Below are 25,173 nucleotides of genomic sequence, written 5' to 3' on the forward strand. Positions count from 1 at the left end.
GTAAATGGTGACTGTTATTTGTAATCATTATAACATGTATTTTTCTTTACCAAAACAGAAGATAATTTCAAAAAGCAATAAATAAAAAGACAAATATGTTCTCTTTTTTTTAATAGCCTTGGACCTTGGATAACACCATCAGTGAAGAGAATAGAGCTGTTATTGAGAAAATGTTGTTGGAAGAAGAGTATCCTTTAATGATTATGAGGAAAGTACAGGTTTCAGGGTGAAAAAATCTATAAATGCAAAAATTACAAGAGGCCACTGTTTACTAGATGGATTTTATACAGCCCCAGACTGCTATTATATAATATCATGTTACCTATGTATGCAAAAAGCAGCATTTTATTCCTCAGGTTCTGTTTTACTGTAACATCTGAGATCTGATTGCATATTTTGAGTTTCTGTCACTAGCCAACTGTTTATGATATCTGAATATTGAGTAGAAATGATAGAATATTTAAGTCATTTTGAACCTTAAGTCCAAGCTTGCATTTTTAAGTTATAAAAGCTGAAACCCAGAGATGTTAATTTTCCAAGGACACAGAGTTGGAATGTGTAAAGGTTCTTCTCACTTCATAATTTACAGGTGTTACGTGGGAGGAATCTAAATAAAAAGCACAAAACAAATACTATAGAATGAAGATGTTTTCCCTACATTTGTAGATCCTTGTTTATAGCTTAGTTTTCGTACATGTAAAAGGAGAGGATTGAACAAAATGATTTCTGATTTTATGATTTATAAAGTTAGCTAGTCATAGTCTAATAAGTAGTGGTTTATTAACCTCTTTCATCTTCATTTTATGGATTTCTCCTCACTAAGCCAGAATTTCTCTGTTCCCACTATTTCCACTTATTGCCATGTTGATTTTAGAGTGTCTGTACCTTTGATTATCATAGGTTAACCCTATTTAGGCTTTCTTATTCTCTAATTCTCCCCAGACATTGCCGTTGTAGCCTAGATTATTGCTATTCAGAGAAAGTCACATATAATTTAAAATTTTCCGATATCCTCATTTAACACAAAGGAAATTAATTTTAACAATATATATTATATAACCTAAAATATTTAAAATATTCTCATTTTAACATTTAATCAAGATAAAAACATTAATAATTTTACATTTTTATACTAAGTCTTTGAAATCCACTGTGTTTTGTTTTGTTTTGTTTGTTTTTTGAGACGGAATCTCGCCCTGTCACCCAGGCTGGAGTGCAATGGTACGATCTTGGCTCACTGCAACCTCTGCCTCCCTGGTTCAAGCGATTCTCCTGCCTCAGCCTCCTGAGTAGCTGGGATTATGGGTGCACACCACCACACCTGGCTAATTTTTTGTATCTTTAGTAGAGATGGGGTTTCACCATGTTGGCCAGGCTGGTCTTGAACTCCTGACCTGGGGATCCACCTGCTTCGGCCTCCCAAAGTCCTGGGATTACAGGTGTGAGCCACTGCGCCCGGCCAAAATCCACTGTGTTTTATACTTAGAGTACATCCTAGTTCATGCAAATCGTGTTTCCACTGGTCAGAAGTCACATGTGATTGGTGGCCACTGTGCAAGTCTAGATAAAACACTTAAGTAGTCAGTGGTTCACTTCTAGATATGGAAACAAATAATGAGAGTATCTTTGTTCTCAGCATCTATACCTAGCATAGTACCTGACATATGCAGTATGTAGCCAATAAATACTTGTTAAGTGAAGAATATCTCAGGCTAATCTTAAAGTATTTCATCAGGCTAGTTTTTATTTTTTGAGACGGAGTCTTGCTCTGTCGCCCAGGCTGGAGTGCAGTGGCACAAACTTGGCTCACTGCAAGCTCTGCCTCCCAGGTTCATGCCATTCTCCTGCCTCAGCCTCCTGAGTAGCTGGGACTACAGGCGCCCGCCACCACGCCCGGCTAATTTTTTCTATTTTTTAGTAGAGACGGGGTTTCACCGTGTTAGCCAGGATGGCCTCGATCTCCTGACCTTGTGATCCGCCTGCCTCGGCCTCCCAAAGTGCTGGGATTACAGGCGTGAGCCACCGCGCCTGGCCTCATCAGGCTAGTTCTAATAACTTTAAGAGGGAAGTTCTCTGGTAGATTTGATCTAAATGTTTGCAATTTTTATTAAGGTAGAGAAGATCCTTGGATTCTTCTCTGTTGGCTTTAGAAATGTGGAAAATTATTCCCAAATTACCTTGGACAACCAACCAAGTTTACCTATTACATTCTCCATATGTTTTGGAAGAAAATATTCAAACCAGGGTGTCCAATCTTTTGGCTTCCCTGGGCCACACTGGAAGAAGAATTTTCCTGGGCCCCACGTAAAATACACTAACAATAGCTGATGAGCTAAAAAAAAAAAAAAAAAGAAAATCACAAAATAATCTCATAATGTTTTAAGAAAGTTTACGAATTTGTGTTGGGCCACATTTGAAGCCATCCTGGGCCACATGTAGCCTGCAGGCAGAGGATTGGACAAGCTTGATTTAAACATGGAGGCTGTTTCTTGTAGTCACTTCTAATTGGGAAGACAAGGGAACTATTAATAACATTTATGTAGCACACCTTTTGTATAAGTAATGTAAAAATTACATGACTGTAATATTGTTTAAAAAGTTTCCTTAATAATTACACAGATATTATTTATCTAAAAAATCACTACCGGAAAAAGTCTGGCTTGATCAAAAGGAAGATGATAAAAAATACATGAAGAGGTAAAATCAATTTATAATATTTCTAGAAGTCTGGATTGTAGTTTTAGAAACCTCACACGCTTCCTTATTTTCTTTTTTCATGTGATGCAGTCTGCAGAAAACAGCAAAAATCATGTATGTACTTATATTTTATATTTCTAAATCTGTTTTCATTAGTTAAAAATTATGGAAGAATTTTTTTTTAAAAATTATAGTTGGCCTGTGGAAAAGCCCTCTTGACCTCAAAGTAGATATAAAAACAGTTATTTTTAATAAAGATGTTGGAATGGCACAAGTATAATTTTATGATGTTATTTACTTGCCAGAATTTCTTTCATGACCCTATGTAGGCAATTCTATCAGATTGTGAAAAATATGGTTGTCCAGGGGTTTATGGGGAAATTTTGAGAAGCTGTTATATAATATATTGGAATTGACTTGATTTCTTTTACTCTGTCAGTTAATTTTCACTTATTTTCAACAAAATTTTCATTTGGATTTGTGGCTTTCAAAAATTATCTGGAGAAATTAACTATTTTAAAAATATCCTTTCCCTATAATTGAAAAAAAGTTATTTAGCATTTATGAATTTGGAAGTTTATGGTCCTTTAAAGGGTGGTTTACGTATTTGCAATTGCCCAAGAGGTTGAGTACTGAGCAGCCTTTTGCTTTTGTATTTTGCTGAATAAACAATGAAATGAAGTTAACAAAAGGATTAATGGGTTGCTTAAATTAGTGAGCTTCATCAGTTTTATTTTTAATTCCTTAAGATAATGAATTTTAAAAGCAATAAATACAATGCTGTAGTTCTTGACTTCTTTTCTAAATATTTACATGAATTTACATGAAATAACTAAAGAGATAGTATTTGTGAACCAATTTAAACTCTTACATGCCTTTCAGGATTTGGGAATGTATTAAAACCTGCTGCTTTGTATCCAGTCTAAGGGAGCCTATTTGTTTGTTATCACATTGACTTCGTTTGATGTCTTTTAGTGTTACCCTCACTCAGACCCAAGGATTATGTCTTTTGGGGCTCCCATCATCCTGAGCTAGAGACACGTGACAGGGTAAATCTCTGCCCCCAGGTAGAGGCTGTAGCCTTGTTTTGTTTGTTTGTTTATTTTTAATTCCTAGACTCAAAGTATTGAATTTAGCCCATGGCTATCTATAACCTTTAGTTACATAAATATGGAATGTTCCATTTCAGAAATTTTTTTTGCAATTCCTTTTCTTCCCCTCAGGGTACACTCTCCTACAAAACCAGCCAGTTACTCAGTAAAGTGGACGATAGAAGAAAAAGAGCTGTTTGAACAAGGGCTGGTAAATAGAGCAATTTTAAATTTTTAGTAAAATAATTCTAGAAGCAAATATTGGTAAAGTTATAAGGTTAAATTAATTTATAGAGACCTGAATTTTCTTTTTAATTACAGTTTTAACACCTTTAGTTCTTCTGTAGTTAGAGTAATGATGTTTATAGTGTAGTGCAAGAGAATTCCTTTTAACTTAGATCTAAGGTACTAAAATACTAAAATAGATTTAGATCTGTAGTTTTCACATTCTTGTGGTATTATCAAAATCCAAGAAATTGAGGTATATCTGTATACATGACACCAACTACCTGGATTAAAAGGCAAAATTATTTAGTAGTCTCTTTTTTTTTTTTTTTTGAAACAAAACAAAAACTTGATATTTGAAACTGTTGGGGTGATCAGCTGAGTTTTTATTCAGATAATTTGGCGTTGTATGTACTAAGTATTTCAGCGACTGTAAATGAAGACCAGAAACATTTTTTTTGTCTGAATGTCTATTACACTGAAATCTATTTAAATGTTCACAAGTTGCAGAATGGAAAAGTTACGTATTCTGGTTTCTAATTTTGAAAATACCTCTTAATATGAAGAAACTTTAAAAAAAAATACTTAGGATTTTTAAAAAAATTTTTTTAGTATCAAGATTAGTTTATATCTTTTCCTTTAAGGTGCATGATACCTAGTAATGTTCTAAGGAATTTCGAAATTATGTATATTTATACATTACATATATAGAATATTTGTATATATAAAATTTATGTATGCTAATTGAAGTATCATTAACATTTCTACAGATGATGAGAATAAAATGTTTGTATTTGTATTTTAGTGAACACCTTGACATCTATATACTGTATGATATTCTTATATAAATATATAAATGATCTTGAGGTTTTTATCTCTTCAAGACTTTTTCCTATACTGGTGTTTTTTTTATATTGATATTTCAGTGTGTTGTATGATTATCATTTATATGATCTAACTTTAATTAATCATTTATTTAAGATTCCTAACAACTTTGGTGTTTTGCCCCTTATCAAAGACCAGATACATAATGTTAGGTCTTAAAGAGAAGGTGAGGGTTAAAGAAAGACACACACACACACACACACACACACACACACACACACACACACAGAAGGAGGCAGCTCAACAGCAAATACAGGCTTTATGTCCAGCATAAAACCTACAGAAGTAGGGAACCAACCTAATGCCAGAGCCCGCTGCTGCTTATAGCCTGGGGCAATTTATAGGTATGGGCAGAAGAGGTCTGGGCAGTATGGCTTGCTGTCCAGCAGGATATTGATAAGATGTTCCCATGGTGAGGCAGTTCTGGCCCTCGTTCCGGTGGGATGTCGTCGTGGTGTTCAGGTGTTTTTTGGACCTTTGTCGAGCAAGATAGGTTAGGGACATTTCTTTAGTTGGGCCTTTGTTTGTCTCGTAGTCAGCTGGTTAGACAGGATACTTCTCATGGCCTGAACCCCTGTGAAATGTTTCAGTTCGACAAAGGTCTGCAAAATAGCAGGGAGCTCGCAACATGGTGCAGTTTGTACTAACACATATATACATACCTATGCAAATAGATTGAATTTAAGGTTCATTTTTGGGTTGTTATTTTATATGTTGGTGGTACTTATGGGGACTACATTTGCATGGTTTAAAATTCAAAAGGTTCCTAAAGTTATAGGGTATTAAGTCTTCTCACTCTCATCTTAGCCTTCAGTTCGCTTTGCCTTGGGTAACCAGTGTCTCCGTTGTGTTTTCTTCCAGAGATATTTGTCTATATATAAGTAAATATGTATTTATTTATATAGAGGTATAGACCTCTGTCTCTTTGCATTAAGGGAGATTTTAAACTTGGAATGTTTTCCTACACAACAAGCATGGAATTATTAGTTGTATTCTCAGCTTTTTTTTACCCATCGATAAAGTTTGCTTACAGACTAAATTCTCTCAAGCTTGAGAGTAGGGAATTGGGTGGTACTGAATGATGAAGAAAGGCTTTTTTCCTTTCCTTTTTTGGGCACAGGACTCTCCCTTTGCTCTATTTTGAAACTGGTGAATATTTTCTTTGCTCCTTTTTTTATCTTCTTTTTTTTTTTTTAAGAAACAAGGTCTTGTTGTGCTGCCCAGGCTTTGAACTCCTGAGTTCAGGTGATCCCCTTGTCTCAGTCTCCTGAGTAGCTAGGACCACAGACATGTGCCACCGTGCCTGGCTTTTTTGCTCCTCTTGTTCGTGTTCTTTCCCCAATTTTTCTAGTGCCCAAGTCCCTACTCTTCTACTAATTTTACCTTAATCCAGATCTGTCCTATCTCCACAAATGCTCGATGCTACCTACCAATGTTATCTATTTGTCTTCATCCCACAATAAAGATAAGTAGTTTTTCAGTAAGTTGATCTCAGCTAGGTGTTAAGAGTAACCTTAAATAATTAATTTATATTTACTAATAATTTTCAGAAGCACTTTGAGTTTAAGAAATTGTCCATATGTCATATTTTCTAATGAATATCAGAAATTTACTTAAGGTTTATCACTTGGGCGAGATCTTTGAAAATGATTTGCTACCGTAAGGCATGACTGCCTGGCCTGTAAATCTGACCACAACTTTTCTTAAGTTGTGGCTAGTTTTTTGTTTTTCATAGTTTTAAGAATTCTAAAAATTTAGAATTATTGAGCTACGTTAGGAAGTAGAGAATATCTTATGTTGGGGATATTGCAAAGAGGATTTACGTATTAAATTGTAGTTAGACTTGATACGTAACAATCCCTTTTAGCTGTCGAATTAAGTGTTCCTTTCTGTACTTGAGAACACACAGGAGCTCCCTCAAGTTCTCATTTTTTTTTCCCTGCACAGCTTCAGTGTTATGAGGTGCACAGCCTTTGACACCGGGATGTGGAAGGTGTCAGAAGGCATTAGTTGGAGGGTAGGCAACATGGTGAGACCCCGTCTCTACAAAAAATAAAAAATTAGCCCGGCAAAGTGGTGCGTACCTGTAGTCCCAGCTACTGGGAAGGCTGAGGTGGGAGGATTGCTTAAGCCCAGGAGGTTGAGGCTGCATGAGCCATGATCACACCACTGTACTCAGCCTGGGCAACAGAGTGAGACCCTGTCTCAAAAATGAAATAAAAACTGACAACGACATTAACAGGAGAAAACCAGAGTTTATTGATGTGTGCAGCATATACACATGCAAGAGAAACTCTGATGAGTAATGAAACGGGTAGTTACAACTTGGGGCTTATAGCATCTTAACAAAGAAGACATTTGTTGCAGGACTTCCTCATTTGTGATTTAATCGATTTAATCTTTTAGGTCAGTTCACTGTGATACCTGATAGAGTAAAAGTCTCTGCTGCGAGACACCTAATGGATATTGCAAAATAGGGAATCTGAGTTAACAAAAAGTGTTGAAATTAGCACAGAACATGTTCAGTTGATCGTATAAATGGAAAATGTAACCTGCACCCCTTTCAGGCACTTATTTATTTTAAAAAGTTATTTTAGATTTGGAACATTATAACTTACAATATGAATTCATACAGTTAGGCAATATCTTCATTTAGATAGCTATTCTTTTTAAAAAGGAGTTTCTATATCATTTCCGTCAGTTTTCAGTAGTTCAGATTCCAAAAGAAGAATGAATGTAGGCTTTGATTTTAAGACCATAGTCTATATAGAAGACTTTATTGTGTGCTTCAGAAAATAAAGATGTATTTTTTTTAAGTTTTTTTTTAATGTGGTAGTTGCTTGGACTGTTCATTTATAAGTAAATTATTCAAAAGCATTTTTTTTTTCCATTTTAATAATACAGGCTAAATTTGGCCGAAGATGGACCAAAATTTCAAAGCTAATTGGAAGCCGCACTGTTTTACAAGTAAAGAGTTATGCAAGACAGTATTTTAAAAATAAGGTAAGCAGAATATCAGTATCCTAGTTAATAATGATAATATTTAGAAAAAACAAAGTAAGCAGAAGTATTTCTTTAATTCAGCCGTTAAAGTCTTACTGTTAAAAGTTTTTAAAGTATTTTATACCCACGTAGTACTATACAAAACCTCAGAGCATATCTTCAGTGTTTTGAGTATTGCCATTAAATAGGTATCATGTTACTCTATTTAATTTTATAAAGTTAAATGGACAAAATAGTAATTGCTCAAAAATATACTATAAAGCAAATTGTATTTCAAAGAGAAAACCTTAGAGATCTTATCTTATTGTTTCCTCTAGAAAATAACTTTTTTTTTTTTTTTTTTTTTTTTTTTTTTTTTTTGAGACGGAGTCTCGCTCTGTCGCCCAGGCTGGAGTGCAGTGGCGCTCTCGGCTCACTGCAAGCTCCGCCTCCTGGGTTCATGCCATTCTCCTGCCTCAGCCTCTCCGAGTAGCTGGGACTACAGGTGCCCGCCACCACGCCCGGCTAATTTTTTTGTATTTTTAGTAGAGACGGGGTTTCACCGTGGTCTCGATCTCCTGACCTCGTGATCCGCCCGCCTCGGCCTCCCAAAGTGCTGGGATTACAAGCGTGAGCCACCGCGCCCGGCCAACTTTTCTTTTTAAAATATTTGTGTTGTAGAAACTTTTAAGAATTATTAGAGCTTACAGGAGGTAAATGCTATCCTGACTCTGAAATCTATTAAATAGCTATGAAATTTTTACAATTGTTCTTTTTAAAATATTTGTGTTGTAGAAACTTTTAAGAATTATTAGAGCTTCCAGGAGGTAAATGCTATCCTGACTCTGAAATCTGTTAAATAGCTATGAAATTTTTACAATTGTTATGAAAAATTGTCTGAAACTTTAATAAACTGCAGTGTTAAGAAAGGTTTAATTGTGATCTGGTTCCTTAATCTTTCAAGTAATTTGTGCTATATGCAACCATGTCGTTTTGATATTTAGAATTTTTTTTTCCTTTTTTTTTTTTTGAGACAGACTCTTGCTCTGTCGCCCAGGCTGGAGTGCAGTGGTGCAATCTCGGCTCACTGCAAGCTCCGCCTCCCAGGTTCACGCCATTCTCCTGCCTCAGCCTCCTGAGTAGCTGGGACTACAGGCGCCCACCACCACGCCCGGCCAAGTTTTTGTATTTTTATTAGAGACGGGGTTTCACAGTGTTAGCCAGGATGGTCTGGATCTCCTGACCTCGTGACCTCGTGATCCACCCGTCTCGGCCTCCCAAAGTGCTGGGATTACAGGCATGAGCCACCGTGCCTGGCCTAGAATTTTTTAATATATCCTCTTTGAAGCCTAGGAACATAATTATATAAAATTGGTAAGTGTCTTGAGTGAAATTTGATATTATCTTTTCATGTAGATAATGAGTTCTACCCTGTATGTAAGGTTTGTTTTGGTGTTATCTAGACAGAGGTGGTAACTAATGGAATGGATTCATCTTACATCAATTGTATGCTCCATCTTTCAACCAGACAGAAGCATTTTCAAGGCAGCTCACCAGGGTTTAGTTAATACCTCAGAACAGAATAAAGCTTAACCTGGTTATTCTTACTCTTAGGCTTCCAAGATAAATGCTATGTATCTTGGAGTGCCAGTTTTACTCAAAGACCTGGGGTAGAAGGATACATTTTTCATATTGTATCAGAGACTAGTATATTATGAAATCAATGCAAAATTTCATCTGAATTTTTAAAATTATAGACAGGATACTTAAATAGCAGGGATGTTAAAAGCTGTTTCAGGCAATATGTCCAAATCTCTTTCCCTCCTGCTACCCTTTTATTCTCTACATAGTAAGCCAGTTAACCTCAAATATTTAATCCTGGAATTCTGTGCGATACAGGATCTATAAATAACCTGTTTCTGAGAGCTGTCATATCCCTTATGTATTTTAGTCATTTATAAGACTTTTTAAAAACTTTGTAGGTAAGGATTTTATTTCATGTTATATTTTCTTATTCACTTTCATTATCTTTTTTGTTGTTGTTACATTACCAGATATTTATGTCTGTAATAGCAGGTTTGGGAGATACTTTTATGGCTTAAAATATAATCTCTCTTTTTTTTTTCAAGTATCACATTAAAATATAATCTCTATAATATAAGCTCATTAAATAAGCCTGCAAAAGACAGTTTGTTTCTGTTGTCCCTTATTTAAATGAAAGCTGGTTTTAATGTACTCAGTGAAGATGTCAGATAGATTAAGGATTATTTTAGCATTATAAGAAACAATCAGCTACGGTATCAGATATTCTGAGAAGCCTTTAAAAATATTTCAGTATGTTGTACAATACCTTAGTATGATAGTTACTGGTTTATTCCATATGGTTGATCTCAGCCAGGCTGCTGTTTTCAACTTAATATTGAAAAATAAGTAGTAAATATAGGTCATGATTATTTGATTAATAAAAATCACCAGACCCATGAATTAGTTATATATTTATAGAAATTTTAAATGGTGTTCCTTTACATTTGAAATGCAGTTGTAGTCTATGGTCCTACCACCATGAACGTGCCCGATCTTGTCTAAAATGCAGTTATGAACCCTTTTAAAGGAAAACGCATTGCCTGTAATCCCAGCACTTTGGGAGGCCGAGGCGGGTGGATCACGAGGTCAGGAGATCGAGACCATCCTGACTAACATGGTGAAATCCCATCTCTACTAAAAATACAAAAAATTAGCCGGGTGTGGTGGCAGGCGCCTGTAGTCCCAGCTACTCGGGAGGCTGAGGCAGGAGAATGGTGTGAACCCGGGAGGCGGAGCTTGCAGTGAGCTGGGATTGTGCCACTGCACTCCAGCCTGGGCGACAGAGCAAGACTCTGTCTCAAAAAAAAAAAAAGAAAAGAAAAGCGCATTAGAGGTATAATGTACCATTTACATGTACTCAGTTTAATAACACTGTATTTATCCTTTTTTGTGTATGCCAGTGATTAAATTTTTAAATCTTAACATTATGGGGATGTTATTTTGATTTTTAATAAGGTCAAATGCGGTCTGGATAAAGAAACACCAAATCAGAAGACCGGCCATAATCTTCAAGTTAAAAATGAAGATAAAGGAACAAAGGCATGGACACCATCATGTTTAAGGGGACGTGCTGATCCCAACTTGAATGCTGTAAAAATTGAAAAATTATCTGATGATGAAGAAGTAGACATCACAGATGAGGTGGACGAGTTGTCTTCTCAAACACCCCAGAAGAATTCTAGCAGTGATCTCTTGTTAGACTTTCCTAATAGTAAAATGCATGAAGCCAATCAAGGAGAATTCATTGCTTCTGACAGCCGGGAAGCTCTCTTTTCTAAGTCTTCCAGGGACTGTCTTCAAAATGAAAAGCAAGATGAAACACTTTCAAGCTCAGAAATTACACTGTGGACTGAGAAACAGAGCAACAGTGACAAAAAATCAATTGAATTAGATGACCAGAAATTTAATGAATTGATTAAAAACTGCAACAAGCATGATGGAAGGGGAATAATAGTTGATGCCAGGCAGTTGCCTTCTCCAGAGCCTTGTGAAATTCAGAAAAATTTGAATGATAATGAAGTGCTTTTTCATTCTTCTTGCCAAATGGTAGAAGAAAGCCATGAGGAAGAAGAGCTTAAGCCACCAGAACAGGAAATAGAAATAGATAGAAATATCATTCAAGAAGAAGAAAAACAAGCAATTCCTGAGTTTTTTGAGGGACGCCAAGCTAAAACACCGGAACGCTATTTGAAAATTAGAAATTATATTTTGGATCAATGGTAAGAAAGAATTATATTATAGATGTTGTTTTAAAACCTGATATTCTGAAGTATTTTAATTAGGCCTATACAGAATTTAGAATTTTGCTAGTAAATCTAGAGATCACTACAGTAGGGAAGATTTAAGATTTCTTGTAATGAAAAAAAAAACTTTGGTAAACATTATCACCTATAACTCTCATAACCCATGTTTTTGCCTGTTCATTAGATTGTGGGCCTGGAATAAAAGGGATAGACGATTGCTTTATGAAGCAGTCTCCTAGGACAGCATTAGGAAGATATAGAGAGAACACCACTGCACGGGAAAAGGGAAATAATTCTTTCCGGTTTATCATGTACTTTGAGTACAAAGAAAGAAAAATTTGATGACAGCAATAGTATTAAATGGGCCAGATTGCAGAAACACTTCTCATAAATAGTGATCTTAAATGCTTTTAACTTTGAACGTGTGGCAATAATGTGCTATTAATTTCTTCATCCAGCTTTATCAGGATACAGTTTTCTGATGAAGCTTATTCTCTAGATTGTCAGTACCGTTTATTTGAATTATTTAATGAAGGTTAGGGAACAAACCCCAAAATTTCTCACCTTACTAGCCTAATTTGAATTTTTTAAAACAGATTAATTAAACCATCATTAAACATTTATAATTGCTGGCTGAACACGGTGGCTCATGCCTGTAATCCCAGCATTTTGGGAGGCCAAGGCAGGCAGATCATTTGAGGGCAGGAGTTTGAGACCAGCCTGGCTCACATGGTGAAACCCTGTCCCTTCTAAAAATAACTATATATATATATAAGCTGGGCATTGTGGCAGGTGCCTGTAATCCCAGCTACTCGGGATGCTGAGGCAGGACAATCTCTTGAACCTGGGAGGCAGAGGTTGCAGTGAGCCGAGATCGTGCCACTGCACTCCAGCCTGGGCGACAGAGCGAGACTTCATCTCAAAAAAAAATAATAATAATTAAAAAAAATCATAATTGCCAATACTGTTTCAGAAGCTATCAGATTGTATAGGGCCATCTTTACAGAGAGCTTTCTAGTTCCTTGAGCAGGGGTTCTGCTTTGTCCTTTGTTCTCTTTTGTATCAAAAGCCTTCCTGTCCTATTGCAGTAACTTTCTGCTATAACCTAGAAGGGTTACCAAAGGAAAACAACTTGCTATAATAAATCAGTAACCTTCATTTTACCCACACAATATAAGTCTTTGGTTTTTAAAGATGGCTGTATTCTAAAAGGAGGAGGTTTGTTCTTTTTCTTGACTCTTAGTTATCTTACAGATGGTGGAGGTGCTGAAAGTACAACATGTGGGTCAGGGTGGCATCATACTAAAGAATACTTGTAAGGAACAACTCCTGACTTTACATAGTGCTTTATAGTTTTTAAAGAGCTTTCTGTATCATCTTACTTGATTTTTTAAAACAATCCTGTAAAATAATGCAGATGGTATTATGTTTATTTGATAGAGAATGATTCTGAGATCAGGAGAGGTTTAGGGACCTGCCTTTGATTATACAACCAGTCACTGACACATGAAGGACTTCAGTCTGTCTGTAAATCACTCTTTTATTCTACATGGCCTAATTCACACTAATGACAAGACTAGTTAAATTAGATTTCTATTGGTGTCTACTTTTGTTTTTGGAAATAAGAGGGCGAATGGCCAAAATTTAAGGACCTTGAAATCATAACTAACTAAAAAATGTCCATATTGGTCAGGAGTAGTGGCTCACAACTTTTTTTTTTTTTTTGAGACAGAGTTTCACTCTTTCTCCCAGGCTGGAGTGTCTTGGCATGATATCACCTCACTGCAACCTCTGTCTCCCAGGTTGAAGCGATTCTTCTGCCTCAGCCTCCCATGCAGCTGGGACTACAGGTGCGTGCCACCACGCCTGGCTAATTTTTGTATTTTTAGTAGAGACGGGGTTTTACCACATTGGCCAGGCTGGTCTAGAACTCCTGACCTCAGGTAATCCACTCACCTCGGCCACCCAAAGTGCTGGGATTGCAGGTGTAAGCCACCATGCCCGGCTGGCTCACAACTTTCCCCGCGCTTTCAGAGGCTGAGACAAGAGGATTACTTGAGGCCAGGAGTTCGAGACTAGTTTGGGCAACATAGCAAGACCCTGTCTCTACAAAAAAATTTTTTAAAACTTAGGCGCGGTGTTGCGTGCCTGTCGTCATAGCTACTCAGGAGACTGAAGCAGGAGAATCACTTGAGCCCAGGAGTTCGAGGCTGCAGTGAGCTGGGATCATGCCACTGTACACTAGCCTGGGCAACAGATCAAGATCCTGTCTCTTAGAAATGTCCATATAAATGATCACTATATTCTCGTTACTTTAATCAAATTCTATATTGGTTACTTTGAATTTTGAATTCCAAATGAGGCAGATTAATTTATATAGGTACTATAAATTACATGGCAATAGTTTCCTAAGTCATTTGCCTTGGTTCGTGAAACTGGTTAGGTATTGCTATTTCATTATGGTGATTTAGCAGAACATTGTGAATGCAAAAAAGGTTTTGAACAGGAACTCACATTTGTTCAGAAATAGAAGAGAGTGAGTGGTTAGGCACTGGAGGTGGTGTTAAAAAAAAAATAGAAGAGTTAAAGTTTTGAAATAAAAAGAAGCCTGCCAGATTTGTTTATAGATAAAGATCCTTTTCATAAAAGCAGATGCAGTTGATTCCCTGGTTAGGGGAATATTTTTATTAAAATAGTAACCAGTACCATTACTGAATGCCTCCTGAATACCATGTACTGTATTTAAGTCATCTCCAATCCTTTTGACAACCTCGCTCCCACTTTATAGATAAGAAAAATGAGGTTCACAGAGGATAAAAAACTTTTCCAGGTCACACTAGGTAAAGGGGATATTGGAGTCTGCAGTCTTGACTCATTATTTTCACACTTCCAACTCATGGCCTTGACCCTGACTTTTCACTCTGCTTTGGATGTTCTTCCCCCATATTTTGGCAAGTGTTGCTTTCTTGTCTCATTGAAATCTGGTCAAGGGAAATTAGAGGCTTATCTAAAATATCTCACATATCTCCTCCCTTTCATTCTCTTGCCCTGTATTTTCTTCTCTTTTTTTTTTTTTTGAGACAATTCACTCTTGTTGCCCAGGCTGGAGTGCGACGGCACGATCTTGGCTCACTGCAACCTCCGCCTCCTGGGTTCAAGCGCTTCTCCTGCCTCAGCCTCCCGAGTAGCTGGGATTACAGGCATGTGCCACCATGCCTGGCTAATTTTGTATTTTTAGTAGAGACAGGGTTTCTCCATATTGGTCAGGCTAGTCTCAAACTCCCGACCTCAGGTGATCCGCCCGTGTCGGCCTCCCAAAGTGCTGGGATTACAGGCGTGAGCCACTGCGCCCAGCCTTTTATTTTCTTTATAGAACTTATTACTACCACAAATAATTACATTTTTATTTGTGTACTGTCTCTTCTCCCCTCAACCCCCATGATAATGCAGGCAACATGAGGGCAGATTTTTATCTGTTTTGTTTGTTGTTGAATCTAGTTCTTAAAGAATGCTCAGAATATAGAAGGTACTCTTATTTGGTAGGGGGAAAAGATTGAACATGAATCATTATTCCATGAACAGATATTTTTAGAGTCCTTACCATTTGTTCAGCACTGTGCTAGATTACTGAGTTCTGTTTAAAGCCTTTTACTTTGAGTTGTCTTCAGTTAGCTCAATCTAGTTTTTTCAGACTCCTTTGGTTTCTTGGTAGCCATACTCTTGCCTGCTTTATTGCCTTCATTTGTACAATTTTGTTTCATTTTCTTGCGAGACACACTGAAATCTCAACGTTTCTATGGAAGTTGTGGTACCCTCCCACATCACAAATTGTTTTTACCCTCTATTCTGCCTAGTGAGGCCTACCCTAAGCACCCTATCTATCTAGTCTATGCCTGTTTGTCCCACTCCATCTCCTTGACCTTCTTACTTAGCACTATTGCTACCTGAAAGTGTAATATATATTGTTCATTGATTATTGACAGTCCCTCCCATTAGAATGTAAGATCTGTAAGGTTAGAAATTTTACATTATCTGTGTATCTCTAGTGCTTAGAACAATATATTCATGTAATAAAATAATGATCGAATGAGAAATACCCATGTTATATGAGATATCTGAATACCTAAATTTATAATATCTATACTTGAATCCTGATTATGTCCCCTCCTTAAGTGCTTTACTCTGACCCCCTTGCTTCCTCATTTCCAAAATGAGAATAATATTAATAAAATCTACCTTGTATAGTTGTAAAGATTAAGGATGTGTAACTCAGCACAATAATCTGGCTTAAGCACTCAGTAATTAGTTTCTACTAAGTTCTTTATTACTCAAATTTTATGTTGTACCATCTAGCAAGGTACATTAAGTATATTCAATAAATATGTGTTTTATTATATAAACCTCTTATTTCTTTCATAATCTTTGGGAGTTTCTTGATTCCCCTTTGGAATCCCTTATAATGTCTGTTTCTGTTTTCCACTGAAAGTAAGCACTTAATATTTGTTGTCATCATAATTAAAAACAAATATAAAATGTTTAAGCATTTATAAGATAGCTGATAATTGAAAGACACTTTTAAGCAAAATAAGAGTAGATGAATCAAAGTAATATATTACAAATTGGAAACGTCTAATACTAAATCTTTTCTATATATTATCAAAGTGCTCTGTGTATTTAAAAGATTCAATTTGTGTCTGTACATAAATAAATTTCTAACTTCAAGGTCCTGGGATAACTGGAATCTATGAATTTAACATTGGGGAAGAAATATTGCTTGTAAAAAATTACGCTAATAAGTTATTGTGTCATTTAAGGATATTTTATTTCAGAAAAAAAGTACATGGGTATTATGTATTAGTATTGTATTTATTACACATTTATACATTGAAAGGGGTTAAAATTTAAAAATATTTCAAATATTTAAAGTTTTCCCCAGAAATCTTTTTTCACGTTTTTATTTATCCAAAATAATTGTACTTCTATCTCTTAATTAGGGAGATATGCAAACCGAAATACTTAAATAAGACCTCAGTACGTCCTGGCCTGAAGAACTGTGGGGATGTTAATTGTATTGGACGGATTCATACATACCTCGAATTGATAGGAGCAATCAATTTTGGATGTGGTAAAAATAAAAACCCAACAACATCTTTTACTCGACATTTTTTATCCTTAACAGCACTTATTCATTTCTATGATGGTTAGAATTCAAGTAGTTATATGTATATAGAATTCAGAGGTGCTATAACATTATTTAATAAATGTTTTATTAAGATTTTACTGTTGGTTAAACTGTGTTTTCATTTGACCTACACTGAAAATTGAGAGTGTAACTTTAAAGGTAAAATATTCAATCTAAGTAATAGAAATAATTTAAGAATACAGTTCTTTAGCAGATAAAAGTAAAATTATTTTATGAAAAGTCTAATAATAGCCCATTTAATTTGCAAATACTATATTCATGCTAGAAATACTGCCTAGCAATGTTTAAATAAAGGAAATAATTTGTGAGCCTCTACACTTAAATGTAATAAAAGCGTCAAAATATTTTTCATGGAAGACAATGGTACCTTAGTTTTTTTCAAATTTAAAGTTAATGAATATACATATTTTAAAATATATTCTACTCTTTTATTTTTTTTTTTCTCGCTCTGTTGCCCAGGCTGGAGTGCAGTGGTGTGATCTCTGCTCACTGCAACTTCCGCCTCCTGGGTTCAAGCAATTCTTTTGCTTCAGTCTCCAGAGTAGCTGGGACTACAGGCTCATGCCACCACACCTGGCTAATTTTTGTATAATTAGTAGAGACAGGGTTTCACCATATTGGCCAGACTGGTCTCGAACTCCTGACCTCGTGATTTGCCCGGCTCAGCCTCCCAAAATGCTGGGATCACAGACGTGAGCCACTGCGCCTGACCTCTACTCTTTTATTGAATTAAAATGACACAACCATTAATAGCTACAAAGTGATAAGGTACATAAAACCTTGTAACCCATGGTTTAAGAAGAGTATATTCTGTGTTTGTCTACGAAAGGGAGACAACTAACAAGAAGATTTTCTGTCAAATATGATTTTCTTTTATATTGAGCTAGATAGAATTTAATTTGCCTGGGAATCTATCCTTCATTTCAGTGTCTTTGTTTTCCCAAAGCCTTGAATATTGAGACTAGCTTTTCAGGAAAGCTAAAGGATTTTCGCTTCCTCAGCCACCAAAAGAAAAATCATGTTTTCTGTATTAGACTGCCAGAGTTAGCAAATTACCCATTTTCTAAATATTCCATTTATTAAGATTTTCTTATAATAACAGCATTACTTTTAATTTGAGGGGTGCTCAGTAGCACATCAAATATATGATCGTGAAATAAGAGTCATAGAAGTTCCACTATAGTCAGTGTACGTGTGTCTTCCTGTTTAACAAATGAGTTTCACAAAATAATAGATGGTTTTATCTTTCCTGAATTCCAATAGAACAGGCTGTGTATAATAGGCCACAAACAGTTGACAAAGTACGAATCAGAGACAGAAAAGATGCAGTAGAAGCATACCAACTTGCCCAGCGTCTGCAGTCTATGGTAAGCAGTCATCTATCTCTCTCAGTGATCTCTCCACATTGCTGCTTACTCTGTTTAGTGCGGTTTACCTACTTCTCTTGAGCTGTTTAATAAACGACCGTTTAGTAGAAAAACATGTTTCCTCTTGTATTTCACCTTAGCAATTCACTTTTCTGGGTTTCATTCAATTTCATGTTGCTTTTCTAAGGCAAAAACAAGCCTAAAAACCCTTAAAATGTACTAGCAAACTTGATGCAGAAGCATAATATTTTCCTAAAGTGGTCTTGAGATGCTTCGTTTTAATTTATAAATCTAATGTGTCTTTTAAAAGTATATAGTTCAGTTTTTTTTTCTCTCATTTATTTTTCTTTTAAAATTCTTAACCTTAAGAATCACCTTTTTGGAATAACTAGACTTTTTTTTTGTAATTCTTGGAGTCAGTTTTATAATATTTTAAAATTCGTCAATCATGCTTTAAAAATAAAGTGACCTACTAGAAGAAAAAGAAACATCTTGCGGGGGAAAAAAAAAAAATAAAAATGTGATCCAACACTTTTGTTTTTCTTTTTTTTTGTTGAGATGGAGTCTCGCTGTGTCACCCAGGCTAGAGTGTGGCAGCGCCATCTCGGCTCACTGCAAGCTCCACCTCCCAGGTTCACACCATTCTCATGCCTCAGCCTCCCGAGTAGCTGGGACTACAGGCGCCCGCCACCGCACCAAGCTAATTTTTTTTGTATTTTTAGTAGAGACAGGGTTTCACTGTGTTAACCAGGATGGTCTCGATCTCCTGATCTCGTGATCCACCTGCCTCGGCCTCCCAAAGTGCTGGGATTATAGGCGTGAGCCACCGTGCCCAGCTGATCCAACACTTTTTATAAGGCAGAGTTATAATATGATCCTGTTAGTTTTACTAATGGATTAAATTAGTAATAAGATATGAAAAAGAAAGTATAGGTGCTAAAATAGCTGTTTTTCTCTGAGTATTTAGGCTATAAACCATTTCTGTCTAGATTTACTATCTTAAAGGATGTTATCAGTTAGAGTTGCTGGTGCTAGTCATACACTGTCCTTTGGCAACTGGTCCATTTTAAAGGCCTCACTATTGAGGTTTGCAAAACTGGATTTTAATAATGTAGTCAACCAACTTTGTAATTTTTCATTATTTGATCAACTAGGCCACCTCCTTTCTAAAGCTGGACATAATAATTATTTTGCTTCTAGTTTTCAATATTATACGTCTTGCTGTGTGTTCTTGCAGATTTTCTACCACAAGTGGTTGAAAAGGAAGCCATTTTCTTGGTGGTTCTTTTTGATCTTAAAAATAGTTTTGTTCCTGCTCGGGAGTCTGAGGCAGGAGAATCACTCTATCCGGGACATGGCGGTTGCAGTAAGCCAAGATTGCGCCACTGCATTCCAGCCTGGGCGACACAGTGAGACTCTGTCTCAAAAAAAACCCAAAATTTTGTCATAGTGTTTTAGCTCCTACGTAATGAAAGGAAATATAAAAGCTAAGAAGAAATGCTAGCAAAATACAGAAAATCATTACTGATCTTATTTTTTAAATAGCCCTCTGGTGCCAACACCCAGCCCACACCCTGCCCACCTGCTACTGGTGCTCCTGCCCTTACCTCGCCATCACTGATTTGTTATATTTGTAACCAGAGTGCTAACTATTGAACATAAATTAATAAAATTTAGTCAGGCATTGCCAGAGATTATACTATTTAAATTGATAGATTAATTGACTTTTAGATAATTATTGTTTTCATTTTGTGTATTAATGTGCTATGATTTCTCCATATTAATCTTGCTACCTTTTGCTTTAATCTCATCGCAGCGTACAAGGAGACGTAGGGTCCGAGACCCATGGGGAAACTGGTGTGATGCAAAGGACTTAGAAGGACAAACGTTTGAGGTAACTTTGACCTTTCAAATGGCTCATCCATGAAAACTGGTTTTTAAATATATATTTGTACATCTTAATGTCATATGTATTGTACTTGTTTCATACATTAACATGTATGTTTTCATTCCCATGTTAATTTGTCTGGAAGTCACCAGTAAACACCAAAGTAGAAGGCACTGGTGGTGCAGTTAACTAGGAGTTTAACTCATTTCAGAACTTGGGTTCTCTGTCTCTGTATTCTTGTCTCTGACTCAAGATAAGGGTGTCAAGAAGTCGGTATGCCCAATTTGTTTCATTAAACATTTATTGGAAGAGGTTCTAATGTACCAATGAAAATATTGTTGTAAGCATTAGACATTAGACACACATGTGTTCTAAATATATATATTTTTTGTAACAGCTAGTGCAGTAGAATGGATAGAATGTGTGAATGTGTACGTACTGGCTTTGTTACTTTAAGCAACTACTTAACGTCACAGAATCTTATGCTTTCTTAACTTACGAATTGTGAATAATAATAATACCTCCCTCAAAGTATTGTTGTAAGAAAGAAATGAGATAGACTATATAAAGGTGCTAGTACTAGGTATTCAGTAAGCCTTGTGTGCGCACAAGGTACTCGAGTTGTCTGTCTTTCCTCCTCCGCATTGCCTGCCCTCAACTTCTCACCTGAGTACTATTCTAGGCACAGTAATTAGTAATTCAGCCTTCCCATAAAGGGCTTGTATTTCTAATAGGAAAGACAAAACCTATGGTAAGTTCAATAAGGTTGGTCCCAAGAATTGTAAGTTTCTCCCAAAGGATGTGATCAGGGCAGGTTTCGTAGTGTATGTGGGGTATAATCTGATCTGAAGGATCTGCAGAAGAATCTCAAAATGGAGATGAGTACACTTTAGGCTGAGGGAACAAAGTTGAAGACATGGGAAAATACTAGATATATTCTGGAGAAGGTGCATAGTTCATCTGGAGCAGGGTGTAAGTTGGTCATAGAAATGGAATAGAGATTTACTTTATTTTATAAACACTTACAAACGGCTTACTGTGTGTCAGACAATGTCAGTATTTTATAAACAGTAACTCAATCTTCACAATAATACCATGACAGTGGTATTGTTGTTTACTTTTTATTATTACTTTTATTGTTCCCATTTTTAAAGATGAGGTAACTGAAGCATGAAAGCTTTAGAATTTGCCTAGGGTCACCAAGCTAGTAAATAACTGGGCCAGACATTCTAGATCCAGAATCTGTTCTTAATCATTACTCTGCACTGTCTCTCAGTTGTGAAAGAAAACTCAACACAGTAGAATATGGTAAGTAGAAATGGGAAATAAAAGACTCAGGTGATTCTGAGGTTTTTGAACCTGGGTGACTGGTACCATTGATTGAGATGGGCAAATCAAGAGAAGGAGTAAATTTTCAGTTCGGGATGGCCGTATCTTTTGAAACAATTTTAAAAAAATACTGTCCAGACTTTCTACATGTTGGTAGCAAAAAGGAAGCCCATCTATATCGATTTAGTCTCTCTTGTCCTCACATGCCCTTCAATTTGATTTTAAAGGACTATTTTTATTCTGCCTCTTAGTAGATGATGGACTCCTTAATCAGTTGGCATTTTGTTTTAGCATCTCTCTGCTGAGGAGTTGGCAAAAAGAAGAGAAGAGGAAAAAGGCAGACCTGTTAAATCTGTAAAAGTGCCAAGACCAACAAAAAGGTGTAGTGTTACATAAATGTGGTTTTTAAACATTTATCACAAATGGCTAGATAATGTATGAAAAAATATTCAATAGCTGCATTATATTGTTCACATTAAGTTTAAAAAATACCGCTACAATTTTTTAGATTTTTTTGTTTCACTGATTATGAATTTGGAAGACCTTGAACAAACGTTTTAAATTTGTTCAGATTCATTGAACATATGATCCAACATATGTTGTGAAGGGGCCCTGTTTAGGACAGGTTGGTCATTCAACTCTAGACACTATGGACAGGAACCTTCATGAAATGACTGAGTTTGCTTTGGGTGGTACTAATTGTTAGCAAGTTGTTGCATGGTTTGTTGTTGTTTTCTAATGCATGTGTAATCTAAAATTTGAGCCTTTTAAAATTAAGGGTCACCAAATAAGTTAAATGCTCTGATTTTCTATTCCCTCTTCCTGCAGATGCGCCATTGAATTGACTGTAGTTTTGTCAGTGTACCTTTTAAAAGAAGATATCCAGGAATGCCACTAGATCATATTTTTGCCTGATAAATGTCCTTGGGTAAACCTTAGGTTCTCATTTATAAAACAATAATTTAAATTACACTGTTAGCTGTATTTTAAGCACTTTATATTTATTAGCTCATACAGTCTTCATGACAACCTTGTGCATTAGTTAATATTCTCACTCCCATTTTATAGATGAGGAAACTGAGAGGCATAGAGAGGTTTAATAACTTGCTCACACTGTTAAGTAGTAGAGCTGTTGATTTTAAACCCAAGTGTTAAGCTTAAGAATTCATACCCCTAATCATTATATTATATATTACCTCTCTAAAATAAAAATAAAACTTACACAGTTGTTGTGAGACTAAATTAGATAAACTATGTAAAAAATAGTCTTCAATAAGCTAGGACTCCGCATCCAGTATGCACATAATTGATTTTCTGACTCTGTATGTGAGACTTATATTTATTATGATTTTCAAGTCGTTGTTCAAGGTCTTCAGGATCTTTTTGAATCCAGATCCACTTTTCTCATTTTAGCCTTTGTTGCACTATAACATTTCAATAAGCTTGCCTTTCCTGCCATTACTCACTGATTGAAATGTTTAATTGGAGAAATGTAAACCTCATTGTATATATTTAAACAACGAAGACATTCATTCTTCAATCAGCTGTATAGATTACCACAATTAACCCATATATCTTCATCTTATACAGAAGGATAATCATATCAGATGTCTTGTTTAATTTCAGATAAAATATATTTAAGTCTTTAGTTTCTAACAGATCATTCCTATCAATAGTGTCTACAATAAGGTCTACTTAATCATGACTTTTCATGAACTCATTATTTTACTTAGTCACCTCTTAGTTAAGGATCACAAATCAGCTGTTTCATAATTTTTTCTAGAATTCTACTACTATTCAACATCGAATTCCTCCTTTTCTGCAGTCTGCCTTTTTGTATTGTGAAACAAGCTCAATAATTGTCTATTTCTAGTCCTTCAGTAACTTTCCCATTCTCTGCAGTTCCTCAACAAGCATTGACAGCGGTTCCATATCCGTGGTTCTTAAGTACTCCAGGATGTTCTTTCTGTGCTATTTTCTCATCTATCTTGGCCTTCAGTTTCTTTTTGTGTTGATTAAACACTTTGTAATTTAAAGGTCTTTCTTTATTCGACAAGTATCTTTGAATGCCTGCTGTATATGTCAGGCATGGTTCTGATCACTTGGGATACATTATTAAGCAAAACAAAATGTTCTCTTGAAGCTAACCATCCGTGGTTGAATGGGAATGGAATTGCCCTGCTCTCTTCCAGTTGTGTTAATGCGAATGTATTCCTGTGTGTTTTTCTTTCCCTGAAGATAGCCTAAAAAAACCTTTTTATTGTTCTTAATATAGTTCTCAAGCCTCAATTCTTTACTGACATTTCTCAGATTTATGTGTGCTTTTGACCTTGCTTAGATTCTCCCTTTTTCACCTCTTTTTACTTTTTCACTTTTTTGTTTTTTTTCGGAGACAGGGTCTCACTCTGTCACCAGGCTGGAGTGGAGTAGTTGAGTGGCGAAATCATGGCTCACTGCAGCCTCCACCTCCTGGGCTTAAGTGATCCTCCCACCTCAGCCTCCCGAGTGGCTGGGACTACATTCACACGCCACCATGCTCAGCTAATTTTAAAATTTTTTTTGTAGAGGTGGGGTTTCACCCTGTTATCCAGGCTGGTCTCAAACTCCTAGGCTCAAGGGGTCTGCCCACCTCGGCCTCCTGGAAGTGTTGGAATTACAGATGTGAGACACTGCACCTGGCCACTTTTTCACTTTAAGAGTTTATGATAGGAGTAATGCATTAATATCTTTACCAGAACTGTTTGTCATTCATTCATTCAAAAAATGTTTTAAGTTCCTATTCTATAGTGGGCACGTTATTGAACTGACAAGTGTTTTTGATAAACTTCCATCTTTCTTGAACCTTTTTTGGTCTCATGACAGATAGTTAATTATATTTTCATTGAACTTTTTGAAATCTGCTTTTAGTGTGGGACATATGTCTGATAGTTTATAGTGTCCTCTTTGAGTGTTAAAGGAAATTAAGACAACAGTGTAACTTTATCTCAAAGTTCCTGGGTTTTTTTTTGTTCTTGTTAAATCTAAAAGAACAGTGCTTCTTTCGAAAGGGTTTGTGGAATCTCCTACAAAACTCTCTCATTGAGACAGAATTTGGGTTTAGATTATTGATACACACTTTCAGATTTGCAAATAAATGTTGTTTTCCTAATCTTGTTGAGATTATGTTGAAAATATTTTTTTCTTTTTCAGCTCATTTGATCCCTTCCAACTGATACCTTGTAATTTTTTTAGTGAAGAAAAGCAGGTACTATTTATGCATTAATGAATGACAATAGACAATCCCCGCTTCCCCCTGTCAAGCAGGAAATACTTACTCTTTTTCCGTATGTGCAAGGCATATGTATGAAAAGACTGAAAATGAGAGAGAATTTCTCCCTGCTGGAATTTTAAATCATAATGTTTTAAAAATCTAGTTTGTGCTGAGCTTTGGTTAGTGCTGAGAACTTGGTGGGGTGGGTAAAGGAGAATAGGGTGGGCATTCCAGGTGGGGAGAACAAAAATCTCTATTTTTATGCTCCCCCGTTTTGTTTTGTTTTTTATATTTCAGGAGCCATTTCAGGTGAAAGTGGCTTCAGAAGCACTTTTAATAATGGATTTGGTAAGGATAATCTATTGTGTTTACTTAGTTTTTCTGATTTCTACTCTTGTGTATTTTTATTGCAGGCATAAGACAGAGTAT

At 35.9% G+C, this 25,173-nt stretch overlaps 1 protein-coding gene across 4 annotated transcripts in view; it reads left to right on the plus strand.

Annotated features, from left to right (window-relative positions):
* Positions 1-25,173, plus strand: part of MYSM1 (Myb like, SWIRM and MPN domains 1) — a 46,147-nt gene that overhangs the window by 7,358 nt on the left and 13,616 nt on the right. For 3 of the 4 annotated variants that reach the window (XR_008649547.2, XM_055233779.2, XM_055233780.2), the window contains exons 3-14: positions 117-187; positions 2,620-2,697; positions 2,788-2,811; positions 3,921-3,999; positions 7,803-7,901; positions 10,920-11,683; positions 16,702-16,832; positions 18,174-18,277; positions 20,094-20,171; positions 21,786-21,874; positions 24,684-24,738; positions 25,042-25,092. Coding sequence is in view for 3 of the 4 variants with exons in the window: in XM_055233779.2 (XP_055089754.1) it covers positions 117-187; positions 2,620-2,697; positions 2,788-2,811; positions 3,921-3,999; positions 7,803-7,901; positions 10,920-11,683; positions 16,702-16,832; positions 18,174-18,277; positions 20,094-20,171; positions 21,786-21,874; positions 24,684-24,738; positions 25,042-25,092 (1,623 nt within the window). In the remaining variant the exon portion in view is untranslated. Of the gene's footprint in view, positions 1-116; positions 188-216; positions 1,336-2,619; positions 2,698-2,787; positions 2,812-3,920; positions 4,000-7,802; positions 7,902-10,919; positions 11,684-16,701; positions 16,833-18,173; positions 18,278-20,093; positions 20,172-21,785; positions 21,875-24,683; positions 24,739-25,041; positions 25,093-25,173 lie in introns of those variants that run through there. The other variant, XM_055233782.2, reaches the window with a different exon arrangement.

This window comes from Symphalangus syndactylus, chromosome 19, assembly GCF_028878055.3.
Source record: "Symphalangus syndactylus isolate Jambi chromosome 19, NHGRI_mSymSyn1-v2.1_pri, whole genome shotgun sequence".
Taxonomy (NCBI): domain Eukaryota; kingdom Metazoa; phylum Chordata; class Mammalia; order Primates; family Hylobatidae; genus Symphalangus; species Symphalangus syndactylus.